The sequence below is a fragment of the Diadema setosum genome, chromosome 3, assembly GCF_964275005.1.
Source record: "Diadema setosum chromosome 3, eeDiaSeto1, whole genome shotgun sequence".
Taxonomy (NCBI): domain Eukaryota; kingdom Metazoa; phylum Echinodermata; class Echinoidea; order Diadematoida; family Diadematidae; genus Diadema; species Diadema setosum.
In genome coordinates this window covers 15424636-15439346 of record NC_092687.1, presented here as the reverse complement: position 1 = coordinate 15439346, position 14711 = coordinate 15424636, and the positions used below count along the sequence as shown (strand labels likewise).

The window sequence follows — 14711 nt, the reverse complement described above, 5'->3', positions numbered from 1 at the left end:
TTGTCATAAATAAATCAATTTTTAATAGGGGGTCTCTATTTGGGTGTTTCGAGACATGTTCCTCAAGTGCTTGTTTGCGAGAACTTTCAACTTTTAAGAGTGGAATTCGAAAAATCGACTATCACCCCCCCCCCCCCGAAAACCACCGAAAACAAACAAAACAAAACAAACCAAAAAAAAAAAAAAAAACAACAACCAAAAAACACAACAAAATAAAACAAAACAAAACAAAACAAATAAAAGAAAATAGAACAAAGTTAGGATTTAACTGAATTAGACAATTCTCAAATAGGGCCTATGAGTTAATAGAAATGCCGCATAAAAGCCCAGTCTCCATGTTAAAACTAGTAAAATTGAAAACACCAACAAAGAAAATGACTGTATCCTTTTAGAATGCCTTTTTGTTTCTTTTACCTGCTGCTGGAGAGAGCAGTGCTGCCGAGTTGCTACAAATTATAATTTAAACATAAAGTTTACTTTTTTTAGATAGATATTTACAGAAATAATGACAAAATAATTAATAATGTTTAGTATATTTTATGTTTTGCTAAGTAAGTCTTTTAAGTTTTGCTAATTGAATTTTATTATCTTTTTTGAGACTCTGCAATCTCCGAGTAGCGAAAATCTAGTCTTATCCAAAGGACATTTGATTGGCGTTAATAATAATCAATTAAAAGTTCGGACTAATAGAGGGTAATCATTTATCAATAAGATAGAGGATAGATGAAATTTAATATTCATGTGTATGATTACTGTTTTGGTCTTTTTCACTTTCATGCGTATTGAATTATCAAAGGTATGGGAATACGTCTGGTCTGTTGTGTAAAGCCTAGCGCACGCATTGTCCAAAGTGTGTGTGCAAGTGCAAGCAGAAACAGTCCTTTGCGTGCGTGCATGCATGATGCATGTTGCATAGCTGCGTACATGTGCACGCTAGCTAGCTGTTATAGTACAGTGTGCATGCAAAGTAAATCATCGGAGAACGGACCTCTCAAAATGGCAGACACAACGAAGCCGCCAGAGAAGAAACAAGAACAGAAAAATGAAAAGAAAACTGAAGATGATAAAAACCTTGATCTGGTAAGTCATCAGTTGAATCTGTATCATTTGTATTATTTGACACTGTAAAGACGAGTGAAATAGATCCTTGAATAACTCAGGCTGGGGTAACAAGTTGCGGCCTATGATAATGACTGAGCAAGTTTTGGAATCTGGCAGCAAGCACTGGCAGCTCTCGCCCGCTTCTTCGGAATGGTACCGGGGCCGCGCCGGGGTCGGTCGGTCGGGAAGTGTGAGACTGGCGCTGTGGCGCCACCGCGTACCGACAAAACCCTGATAGCGACATATCTCTACTCTACTGCTCCAGTTGTTCTGAGCGAAGCCTGTCCTCAGTCCTCTGTTAAAGAAACCGGCTGAAGTGCCATGGGTAGTATAGAACCAGTTTCAAACTGCACCTAGTTCCGACGAAATATTTCTGAGCATGTATGAGTTACTATGCTTACCGGTCATAACGTCCCCACGTCAAAACGTCCCCGAGCCAAAACGTCCTCGGGTACGACCAAAACGTCCTCGGGTACGACCAAAACGTCCCCGGGCCCAGCTGGCACCAAAACGTCCTCGGGTCAAAATGTTTTTTTTTTTTTTTTTTTTTTTTTTTAAATCTAAGTATCACTTATCAATTCATAACGGTAAATGTGAAGAAATTTTGTTATTTAGAGCAGCATTTAGGTGGCTCGCTGCTAGCTAGCTGTGTGCTGCCGTGCGCGCTGTCTGCTCCAATGCAACGCGAATTCGATGCAATATGCAGTGATCGCCGAGCGAGTAGTTCCGATCAAGATTCCCATAAGTAGATAAGCGACAAAAAAAAAAAAAAAATGGTGAAAATTCCATTTCTACTGGACTCGAATCTCACTCAGATGCAGGTATTTAGGATATTACTGGATAACTAGGGTGAGTTTGTGCATGTTTGGAGGTCATCAAACAGGTGCGAAAGTACACTAGCGACAATGCGCCAGAGTACATGGTATTTTCTTCATGAATGTGTGCATTTGACCCACAGAGCGCGCGCGGACAAAAGCGGGGACGTTCTGGTACGCGACCCGGGGACGTTTTGGTTGGAACACGGCGGGGACGTTTTGACCCGGGGACGTTTTGACCGGATTCGGTTACTATGACCTTAAAGGTCCAGTTTACCTTTGGGAGCAGTGATTTAAAAAATGTTCAAGATATCACATTTGATGCATATTTGTAGGTTCGTTGTATCACAAAACGTCCTACCATGAACATTTTCGCAATAAAGCCTAAAATATAAGGAGATATCGGTGTTTTCTCAATAAACCGTAACTGTAGACGGTTTAGTCTGGAAACATTTTTATTATAACCATTGTGCACATTTTGTGTATTTAACAACACTTAACATCGATTATATGGATTCAAATTTTTGCAGTGGTTGTTTCTGTCTTTAACTCACATCATAGAACTATTTTAAAGCACGAATGCTGGTTTTTTGTTTTATCTGCAAACCGGTCGCTGTACATGGTACGTCGCGACAGGGATGTACGAGCGCGACCACCAACCACTACTCTAGGAGAGCGACGTAATCGTATCACGATAGCTTTGAATTTTGATACTTAACATCATTTTTGTCACCTCAAACTCATCGAGTATACTCTTCAATATTTACTCTACATCTGATGCTATCAGTATTCAAATGTACGCAATGAAACTTACCGAAATTGATCATCATATCCAGCATGTCCACACGGCCAGGCCTAACCATACACAGCCCAGTCGCTGTACATGGTACGTCGCCGTTATGTACAGCGACTGGGCTGTGTATAGTTAGGCCTGGCGTGAAAGATTGTGTACCGTGTGGACATGCTGGATATGATGATCAATTTCGGTAAGTTTCATTGCGTACATTTGAATACTGATAGCATCAGATGTACAATTTGTAGAGTAAATATTGAAGAGTATTGACCGATTCTGTGACGCGCTATGTGTATTTTTGGCATGGGCAGCGCCATTACTGCGGTGTCTCAGCCGACCCCCCCTTCTCTCTCCCCACCCCTCTCACGCGCACGGAATGAAAAACTGATGCATGGTTGCTTTAGCCAATGGGCGTTTCGTACTGAGTGCGCGAATGCTTGCTTAGTGCGCGAACCTTTGTTACAAGTGCGCGATAAACATGTAGCCCGTGGGGTGGGGGAGAGCAGGGGGGGTCGGCTGAGACACCGCAATTTGAGCTCATGGCTGCGCCCAGTGCCATAAAATGTCTGCTGCCCTCAACGAACCCGAATCGGTCAATACTCGATGAGTTTGAGGTGACAAAAATGATGTTAAGTATCAAAATTCAAAGCTATCGTGATACGATTACGTCGCTCTCCTAGTGGTTGGTGGTCGCGCTCGTACAGCCCTGTCACGACGTACCATGTACAGCGACTGGGCTGTGTATAGTTATGCCCTGATTAACTGTGACCAGCTCCAGCAGCCCCAAACGACTGACGTAGCGTAATGCCAATGGGGCTGCGGACTGTAGCTTTCTTGCAATTCAGGATCATGACAGGGGTAGTATCGCCGATAAATATCAACTTAAAATCAAAGAATTTCTTCAATTTGAAGATTTACAGATGAAGTTGAAGTGTTGTAAAAATTGAAAATTACGCCGTTTGGTTGCGAGATTTTTCGCTTATCGCAAGCTCAGAGTGTGATGGTATCCTCAAAAACACAAAAGAAAAACAAAATCTCCGTACGTGCCGATGCAGTGAATGAATGTACAGGGGCTGAATGCAAGTGGAGAGTCCCCAAACTTCGGACACGAACGGGCGCCGCAACATCCCCAATGCAACCTTGCGTCAACAAGGTATGGCGCGCGCGGATTTTTCAGCGGCCTTGTATGCGTACTGACATTGCACGCGTGTCCGGATTTTGGAGACGCTGTCCGAATTTTGGGGAATTAACAAGGTGATGATATTTGGGGATTTTGTGAAATTTTACGATCGGTTTAACAAAATCAATATTGCGAAAAATTAGTTTGATATATGTGACAAACATTATTATTGATTTCATTTTGTGGAAAATTATTTGAGTTGAATAAATATTGCAAAAAAGCTTAAGTTAGCCACCACCACTCGAAAATCAGGTGTACATCAAGCCATGAAATGAGATCAATTATCCGTAGATTAATACGTGATATAGACATGAACAGTGTTTAAATCAGTCTATTTTTTCGTTTTCTTGAAAAAATCTCGCATTTTACTAACTTTTTGCGTACCCGATTTTCCCATTGTAGTGGCGGCTTTGATTCGCCCATCATCGTAACCACAAGAGCTCACTAGCGCTGAGCCAGCGCGCAGCCTGCGCGGCATCCGCGGGTAGTCGTAAATCACACAACACCCATTGCGACACCCGCGGCAGCTCTCCACCCGGCTCCGATCGGGCAGCCAATTTCACTGAAACAGGCATTGCAAGGTCCATTTCGTGTACCGTTCTTACCACATGCGGTTACTTGAGGTCAATAAATCTTCCTTTCAAAAAATCAGAAAACACTTCAATTTTGAAAAAAGTGAAGTTTCGATACTGCCATATTTTGCCCTATGTGGATTAAGTGCACAATACACCAAAGGTCATGGCAAATAAGTGCGAAATTTCGACCTAGCGTGCTGAACAGATCATCCTCCTTGGGCTACTAGCGATAGGTAGCAGACGCAAACCCACGTACAGGAAGGCAAAAGTAGTTCAGGTTTGAGATTCGAGCATGTTGTTTGACATACGGCTGTATTACTTCTGAAAAGAATGATATCAATGCACCCCTGTCATACCTGCTACAGCTAGCGATCGTCGCGAATGGGCTCAGAAGTTGAGCACTGCGTGTGTAGAAAACGATGTACATGCGCGACAGCGCCATCTAGTGCTGAATGACGAATACTACTTAAGTGTCCGAAAATTGGGGCTTTTACTCTAATGTGATTCGGTCAAGAGAGAGGAACCTGGTGGGAGCGAGAGCGCGAGCTACACTGAATTAACGGCCAGTGCGCGCGAATGTTCACACACACATCCATTTTTATCCGGTCAATGGATTTGAAATTTGTGCACATGTGATGTGTGCACAATGTGCTGGCCGTGTAATCAGTTGTGTAATCAAATACTTTTGATAGCAAACTTGGCACTGCGCACGAGTCGGAGATGCTATTGCTAGATGTCCTAATTGTGTTGCTGATACACTGGTCACCATACATGTAGCTACACGTGTAGCTCATTCTCTCATTATGAAAAAAAATAGAAGAAAAAAGATTGGGGGATAAAATTCAAAACCAAATGCAAAAAAACAAACAAACAAAACAAACAAACAAAGATGAAATTAAAAGAGCGTAAAAAAAAAAGAGAAAAAGATTAATACATTACTATCTTCAACAGTGATACCGGGTGCTTACTGGTAGTGTTAACATGTCATTGAATGTTTCGCTTTATTTTCTCCCTAATGCAAACATGTCCTCCAATTTCTTTTCCCCAATGCAGTCCGAAGAGGACAAACAGCTGCAAGAAGAGCTGACCATGCTGGTGGAAAGACTCCAGGTGAGTGGTCAGTGGTCTCGACTGGACGTCCATAGTCTTAATAAGGCAATTACATTGTACCCCCTGTGCCCACTGGTTGCAGTTGACACCATTGAATTGGATACATCTGGCTCAAACAGATGCATGGAAGATCCATATGAATGTGAATGTAGACAGTTTATCCCAGAAACGATTTTGTGATTACTTTGGTTCACATTTTGTATGTTTACTGATTGGCTTTTAAAAAAAAATGGTTGTTTTATTCCTAATTCACATTTAAGAACTATTTTGAAGCAAATATAGTGTGGTTTTTGTTTCACTTTCATCTGAAAATGCTAATTAAGGCCTTTAAACCAATACAAAGCCACAGAAGGGCTGTTTCTTTGACTTCAGAGGTCTTTTAAAAGCATTTGAACAGTGTGTGGTGTACATGTACAAACTCATGAGGAATACAATTACAATCCAGGTCAATAGACCGAGTTGATATGGTATTAACATAATTTCTGTTTTGTATGCTGTTCATAGTGCGTGGCCCTCTGTATGAGCACAGTCAATCATTACCGGCACTGGGCTTTATGCATATGTGTACAAAAATGTGTTACAGTAGGTCAGTTCCGTCTAAGGTATTTCTAATGCTTTTCAGAATACAATAGTGCCAGGGGCATGTGGATATGAACCATGGTGATCCTCAGTCACTTCCAATTTTAGACTTTACATAATACTTTGCAAACATATTCCTACTACCCATGAGAACAATAGTGAAACTCAAAGTTTCTGACTTTGGCTGCTTGTTACATACTGTATGTGTATCTGTAGGAGGAAGATGCCTCCCTCTATGGGCCAGCACTGGGACAGTCAGATAACCTCCCAGTTCAGTTCAGACTTCCCATCTTCCCATTATGCTTTACAAATTATATATTACTACTACATGTACCTATGAAGACGACAGACAGGCCTGTTTCTTTAACAAGCCCCCCCCCCCCCCCCCCCCCCCCCCCCGTATGGCTTGTGTGTTGCAGGGGTCGCACTTAACTTTTTTTTTTTTTTTAACTAGCCTGGCGGACTACTTAGAATCAATTTTAACACTGAAGCAATATTTTGGCTAGCCAGAGGGACTAGTAACTTCAGAATTTTATGATTTTTAGCTAGTCCGACGTGATTTTGGGTGGCCAATGGCCAGCGGACCATCGCCAATTTCGAACCCTGTGTTGTTGGAGAAGGATGACCTCCCTTTATGGGCCAGGGGCTTGTCTTATAAAGACTTGTGATAGAAATCAATCACAATTGATTTGGGGACTTGTGATTGATTTGAAGGCTTTATAAGACGGGCCCCAGCACTGGGACAGTCGGTCAGTGGACCTCCCAGTTCGGACTTCCCATAATGCTTTGCAAATATATCACTAAGACTACATGTACCCATGAAACAAGTATACATGTACAACACACAGGTTATCTAACAATTCTTCCCCTATGGCTTGCTGTGTATATTATTGTAGGAGAAGGAAAACTCCCTCTATGGGCCCGCACTGGAACAGGCAGTCAGTTAACCCGTTGAGGATGGACTGATTTTATCTACAACATGTTCCCATAGACACCTGCCCGAGTGTACTCGGGACTCGTCCTTAATGGGCTAACCTCCCAGTTTAGACTTCCCATAATGCTTCGGAAATATGTCGCCACTACATGTACTCCTGAAAACAACAAACAGTTTCTCTAAAAAGTTTTCTCCCTGTGGCTTGCTGTGTGCATCTGTAGGAGAAGAATACCTCCCTCTATGGGCCGGCACTGGAACGGTCAGTCAGTTAGGCCTAAGACCTCCCAGTTCAGACTTCCCATAAAGCAACAAACAGGCCTGTTTCTCTATTAAAACAGATATAACAAGTTTTCCCCTGTGGCTTGTTGTGTATATTGTAGGAGAAGGATACCTCCCTCTATGGGCCAGCGTTGGAACAGCTGAGGCAGATGATCCGCGCCTCCACCAGCTCCATGACCTCGGTGCCCAAGCCGCTGAAGTTTCTCCGCCCCCACTACGACACGCTGAAGGAAATCTACGAGAAGATGGCTCCCGGCGACAATAAGGTGAGAGGTCATCAGGGGTCAGGGGTCATGCCCACGCTAGAAGAAGTGATTCTGACTGTTACATTTTTGATGTACTGGTACAATTTTAAGTTTTCCAAATATGCTGCAAGCCTCAGTGAAAATACATTTTTTTTTCTTTCCAGATTTGCAGACTTTGCACAGCTATAGAGGGAAGGTAAAATACATTTTTTTCCACCAAAGGAGCTAAAGATAAAAAAAAGACTTTTCAGCTCGTGGGATACTGCAGTACTGTTAACAAGTTTAGCAAATCTGCAAATGGCATTTCACATGTTGATTCTTTGTGAATTCTACTGACCCACAGTATATGAATTGAATTTGCTTTTTTTTGTGTGTGTGATTTGACCTTAGGATTTGTTCAGCAATTGAGAGCCATAACCACTACACCAATCCACTAAACCAATTCTCCCAACCACTCTGTTTTCACAGAGGGTGAAAAAAGTGAAAAAGAAAAATTAATTATTCCTGTATCTCCAAATCATAGTTTTCATGCCTGTTTCTATTGGTCCAGCGTTTCTGCGCAGACATCGTGTCCGTGCTCGGAATGACCATGAGTGACTCCAAGGACTGTCTGAAGTACCGGCTCCTGGGGTCCAAAGAAGACATAGCTTCTTGGGGGCACGAGTATGCCAGGTAATGGAGGGCGCCCTCTCTTGGCAGGAGGGAAATACGTTTGTAGGCACTCTTTACTGTTTCACACGTGTAAATAAATTCAAGACACGTGTTGAAATTAAAATTCCACAAAATTTAATGAATTGTTGATTTTTATTTTTCTAGCATTTTAGGAAAAAGCAGTTGATCAAATACCTCTTTCAGTAGTCGGGGGAATAGTGCCCTGTCTTATGTCGGCAACAAGTCAAGGAAATATGTGTCTTTCAAAAAGATATATTCTACAGAGTTCTCTTGCTACTTCCTCATATTGTTCAGTCATTGCATGCATGGAATAAATATTATTGCCTTCTAATCTAGCAATGACTGTACATACAATAATGTAGGTTTACTAGGTCAAAACTACAAAAATTAATAACTCATGACGTGCTTGTCCAAATTTCTCCAAACATCACTGATGTGTTCTTCAAAGTCCTGTGCATACTTCAGTTTTATTTTTAATTTACAAACATTGTATTCAATTTTAGCATAATTTCCCCTGTAAAGAATATGAAATTATGCCATACATCAAGTGCTATACACCTTATGAAAACCTCTCCAAAACTGGCCACCCTTGTTTTGACAGGCACCTTGCCGGTGAGATCGGACAGGTGTGGAACGAGACGGATGTCGAGAAGGACGCCGAGCAGAGGGAGCGGCTGCTGGGTCTGGCCAAGGAGATCGTGCCCTACCACATGCAGCACAATGCCGAGGCCGAGGCCTGCGACCTCCTCATGGAGATCGAAAAGTTAGATCTACTCCAAGACTACGTGGACAAGAATGTCTTTCCCCGCGTCTGTCTCTATCTCGTCAGGTGATTACATTTATTCCAGTTATAATTATACTGTATACGCCACATATTTGGCAGGGTTTTTATTTTCGTGAATTTCGCGAATAGAGAGCTATTTGCAAATTTAAGAGCATGCAAAAATATTAGCTCTGATCCCGTCATGAATGGAATGTGCATGAGTACATTTCTTTGTTCATTACTGTACGCTACTATTGTGAAAATGGTGTGTGGTAATGATCAAGCAGATCCTTGTCAGTAGATAAATATCCCGACAGCAATTTTCAGGAATATTAAAATGAAACTAATATTTCACTGGAGGAGCTGCTGCTGTGACTGCTACAACCAATCAGTTGTGGTGACTTGGAAAAAACAAAATCTGGCTTGCTCTCTCGTCACAAGGTGACTCTAGGGTAACGTCAGAGACTTTTCCAAACAAGATGGCAGTTTCCTTTGCCTGGAAATGTTATGATTTTTCTGAGATATCTTCTCAGTTGCGGAGACGTCTTTGTGACGTCTCTACATCATTGCTTGAGGTTTTTAAGGTGTCTCCGCAAGGTTGCGGAGACACCTTAAAAATGTCGCAGACGATCACACATAATTTAGTGCTATCCAGCCACATTGGAATCCGTAATGTCAAATACAGCCTTGTCAGTGCTTGGTGATATTTGTTCATTATGAAATGGTTATCATGGATCCTAATCAGGATCAACACAGAGCTATCATGTGACCAGTCTTTTAATTTGCCTAAAAGCCTGAATTTACTTTTCAAAGGCTTAGTATAGTACTGACCGGTAAAAACAACCGCCAATGTGTGCTCAGCTGCATTGCCCGTGTACTGTAATAGCATTACGATGGTTTCTGTGTGCAGTTCAGTTTACCAGCTTGGAGCTAGTCTTTACCCTGAGGATCTTTCTAAGATGGCTACCATGGAATAGATCCTTTCACCATCTTATAAATCAAATAATACACTTTACCTGGTCAGGCATTAGTAAAATTATCCACCCTCTTCAACTTTGGAATAATGCAAAACACAATTATGAACTGTTTCAAAATTAATGTCCGATGGATAATTCTTGATAATGCCCTGTGTAATATGTATTATTTGCATCTTATATTGCCCTTTTGGTCAATATCATGTGAATGTTTTTCTCTCTCCACAGCTGTGTGAACTACGTCCCTGAGCCTGAAGATTCCATCCTACTGAGGACGGCGCTGAACATATTCAGGAAGTTTGACAGTCATCCGGAAGCCATGCGGTTGGCGATTCGACTCAACGACATGGAACTCATCGAGAAGATATTCACATCGTGCAAAGACAAGTATGCCATGTTTGATTCAATTATATCTCATTATTTGATTTGAATATGCGCAGTATTTCCTTCTATTTTCATCTTTTCAGTTGCTATTGTAGAACTTACTGGATATTGAAAGTCTGGCCATTAAAAATCAGTGCACAGCTCGGATCTCAACCAATGAGATCTTGCAGAGTTTTCCAAATCCGTTCTATGATATTCTGCCTTCATGTGCTGTCATTGCTCGATACAGACTCATCCAGAAGTAGCTAATGTACATGCTGAGTGTGCTACTTGTACGAGTGTGCAACTATACGTAAGAAGTTTACAGCTGCTATCGTCCGTAGTCATACTAATCACTTGATATCATACATTTTTCCAGTACAGTGGTCAACCAATAAAATGGCAGAGTTTTTTCGATGTGTCGTTCTGTATTATTCTTTTATGCACAGTCATCGCTCAATGCAGACTAGTCCAGGAGCAGCTGACCTATCTTATGCTTAGGGTGCTACGAGTGTGCTATTTTTTGAATGTTTAGAGTAATAACTGTTGCTATTGTTAGTGATTATACTAATCATGATATTACACGTCTGGCCAGTAGAAATCAATGCACAGCTCTCAACCAATGAGATCATAGCGTTTCATGAACTGTTGCTCTGTAATATTTTATCTGATGTCATTGGTCAATGCAGACTGGTCCAAAAGAACCTGACCTACATATGAATTATGCTTAGGGTGCTACAAGTATGCAGTTTTTGAATGTTTACAGTTGCTATTGTCAGTATAATAATTCGATATCATACATCTTGCCAGCAGAAATCATTGCACAGCGGTCAACCAATGAGATTGCAGAGTTCTCTTGACCTGTGGTTCAATAATCTTCTTTCATGTGCTGTCATTGGTTGATATAGGTTGGTCCAGAAGCAGCTGGCCTACATGCTTGGTTCACAGCAGATCTTCCTGGAGCTGCCTGAGGAGACAGAAGATTTTGATGACCTGGTGGAGATCATGTCCAGCACTCAGCTCAACACACACTTCTTGGCCCTGGCTAGAGAGGTAGGAATGTGACATTGGCTCCAGGCTAGCTAAAATGCCAGCTGTTTTTATGCCTCCGCCACGAAGTGGTGCCGGAGGCATTATGTTTTCGGGTTGTCCGTCCGTCCGTCCTTCCGTCCGTCCGTAATGAATTTTGTGGACAAGGTAACTATCGAAACCTGTTGAGGTATCCTAATGAAACTTGGCATGTATGTGTATTAGGGGGTGAAGTTGTGCCTATCAACTTTTGGGTGCACATGCTCAAGGTCAAAGGTCAAAAGGTCAGGGTCAAATACATAAAATTTCACTATTTCCACCATATCTATTGAATGCCTGAAGATATTTTCTTGAAACTTAGTGTATACATGTTTTACCCAATTAAGATTCTCTGGTGAAAGTTTGGGTCATGAGGTCAAAGGTCAAAGGTCAAAAGGTCAAGTAGAAATATTAAAACTTCTTTTTTTTTTCTCCGTACCTTGGAAAATTGTTCAAGGTATCTTCATGGAACATAGTATACACATACATGTACTGACTGGAAGTGATTATCTAATGAATGTAGGGTTCATGGGGTCAAAGGTCAGGGGTCAAAGGTCAAGTGCAAGACTTCAAAATTTTACTATTACCCTCATATTTATGCAATGCCAGCAGGGTTATTTTTTTACACTTGGTGTATGCGTGTGTAACCTAATAGAAATTCTCTGGAAAGTTTTTTTTTCTCTTTTTGCCTCAAAGGTCAAAAGGTCAAAGATCAAGTGAAAGTGCTGAACTAACTTTTTCCTCCATATCTCGGAAGTGGCTCAAGTTACCTTGAAACTTAGTACATATTATGCATGTTCTACCTGAAAGTAATTATCTTATGAATTTTAGGGTCAAGGGCCAGATGAAAATGGTAACAATTTACTATTCAATTCAGAAATTGCACTTATTCTCCACACCTGTACCTTGAAAATTACTCAATGCCTAAATGTATGAATGGGTCAAATGAAGTCCTTAAATCCCTAGATACATGCTCTCCTATTCATCCAATTAAACCTACGTCAAGGAAGGTGAACATTCAACACATTTGTGACAAACTTGTCATTCCAATATTTTGCCAATTTTGTGAAAATGTAATCACACAGTGTCCACATGTACTATCTAGACCTATTGGGAAAATCATGCATTATGGCGGAGGCATACCAGTCGCCAAAGCGACATTTCTAGTTTTCTCCTTTTTTTGGGAGGGGGAGGGGGAGGAGGGGTGTGGCATTTTGTACTTTTTTGTTTCATGAAAAACACTATATTTCTACCGGTATGTATTACTTCACCAGGGCTGCCAAGTCTCTCTGACTCTGCATACGTGTACTTTGACCAGAATACAGAATCTTCAAATATGGGAATAATTTTTTGCCCATTGAGATGCATGCACATGTGCCACACAAGTATCTCCCTAGTTGCTTTCTCTTATTTTATCAGATTTTGGTGGCTAATCATGCCTAAAACAGAAAAAGGTATTAAGATACCTTGTTACCACCAAGAATATGCTTATTTCAGCCCTCAAAATACTGCAGTCCTGTTTACAATGTTGGCATCCCTGGCCTAGATATCCAAAAGGTTTAACTCTGCATGCCTCGTAATTCTGACACCACAGGATCATTTTATGGCAAAGTTGTTGCTATTCTGAATTTTTAAGGTGTGTGTCATTCCATTGTGAATATTTTTGCCAAAGTTGTACTTATTTTGATTTTAAGGTGTTTGACATTCAGTTGTGAATGTTTAGGCCTAAAAGGCTATTTGCACCAAAAGGCTATTTATTCCAAAAAAGCTGTTTATGCCAGAAGGCTATTTATGCCTAAAGGCCATTGGATTTCAGCCTTGATTCCAGGTTTCACTATTGTTTTTCTTATCTATGCTGGCAAGAGTAACTTAAACTTAGCCTCACCTCCAGCCTGTGCAATGATACTTGAATGTACACTGACCAGCATGGATTTAACTTGGCCTACATTTTACTAGTCGAATCAGTGATACACTGTGTATCTGTGTGTACATATACGTGTCCGGTATGTATCTATTGGCAGTACGAGTTGAAACATAGCATTGGTTCCAGTCTTTGCAATGTAATTCTAATTCATACTGGCCAGAAATGTGGGCATCTTCACCTGAGTACAGCATGCATTTCTGTTCCTGAGAAATTTGTGTATGCCGTTTTCTTTTTCCCTTCAGCTTGATATTATGGAGCCCAAGGTGCCAGAAGATATCTACAAGAGCCACTTGGAATCAACAAGTAAGTTTACAGCTTGGATGGGAGGGTTCCTTTTCCTAATTATATGTCTTGTAATTATACCCAACACTTGGCACAGAGAGAGCGAGAGCAAGCAAAACATGGCCCAAGGGAAGTGCAGACAAAAATAAAAATTCTGCTCTGTATTTATGCACCCTGTATGATAACTGTTGTATTATGAACAATCTTATTTAGTGTGTCAGTAGTTTCTCCCTGATTTTTTGAGTAGATTGAGATACTGGTGTTTCTTTGTGGCATTTCGCATTGGAATTTTTATGCCTCCGCAACGAAGTGGCCGGAGGCATTATGTTTTCGGGTCGTCCGTCCGTCCGTACGTACGTCCGTCCGTCCCGTTTTGTTTTTGTCGATATCTCAAGAACTGTGCGGTGGTTTTGGTATGAGGGTATATCCTTGGGGGATAATACTTTGTGTGGATTTTAGGGTCACAGCGTCAAAGGTCAAAGGTCACAGCTTATTTTGTGGAAAAAAAAATTGAAATTTCATGTTTTTCTCCATATCTCGCAAATGGTTCAAGGTATCTTCATGGAACTTAGTATATATGCTTGTACCGATGGGCAGTGATTATCTAGAGAAGTTGGGGGTCGTGGGTCAAAGGTCGGGGGTCAAAGGTCAAGGTCAACTTCTCAAAATACAGTACGCGCAATAAAAAACGCCTCCGTCAATTTCGTTTTCCAACGAAAGTTCGTTATCGATCGAGTAGCAACAAAATCTGGACGAAATTTGGACGAAATTTCGTTATCGATCTTTTAGCAACGATTCTGACGCTTTGTGGACGCATTTCACGCACGACCGCCCGCTCAATTCCGTTCGGCAAATGCGTTGCTCGTTCGGAAAATGCGTGTTCGGAGCTCGGCAGTTTCGTCCAAATTTCGTTAGAAGCGTCCGTGATCCAAGGCGCACATGGAATACAGTACACACGTGTGTGTGTAGTGGCCACATCCACAGCCGCTAGCCGGCAAGAATTACTTCAAGATTAGACTCAACAAGTAGCACAGCGGTCGGGAATGAGAACAGT

General features: G+C 41.5%; 1 protein-coding gene across 1 annotated transcript in view; it reads left to right on the top strand.

The window, feature by feature from the left end:
• Nucleotides 1-975: 975 nt before the first annotated feature.
• The window catches only part of LOC140226539 (26S proteasome non-ATPase regulatory subunit 2-like), a 57954-nt gene continuing 44218 nt past the window's right edge, over nt 976-14711 (top strand). Inside the window, exons 1-8 of the mRNA XM_072306989.1 lie at nt 976-1080; nt 5518-5574; nt 7468-7632; nt 8162-8283; nt 8885-9112; nt 10249-10407; nt 11292-11436; nt 13618-13678. Of these exons, the coding sequence (XP_072163090.1) occupies nt 997-1080; nt 5518-5574; nt 7468-7632; nt 8162-8283; nt 8885-9112; nt 10249-10407; nt 11292-11436; nt 13618-13678 (1021 nt within the window). The 5' untranslated portion in view covers nt 976-996. The remainder of the gene's footprint in view (nt 1081-5517; nt 5575-7467; nt 7633-8161; nt 8284-8884; nt 9113-10248; nt 10408-11291; nt 11437-13617; nt 13679-14711) is intronic.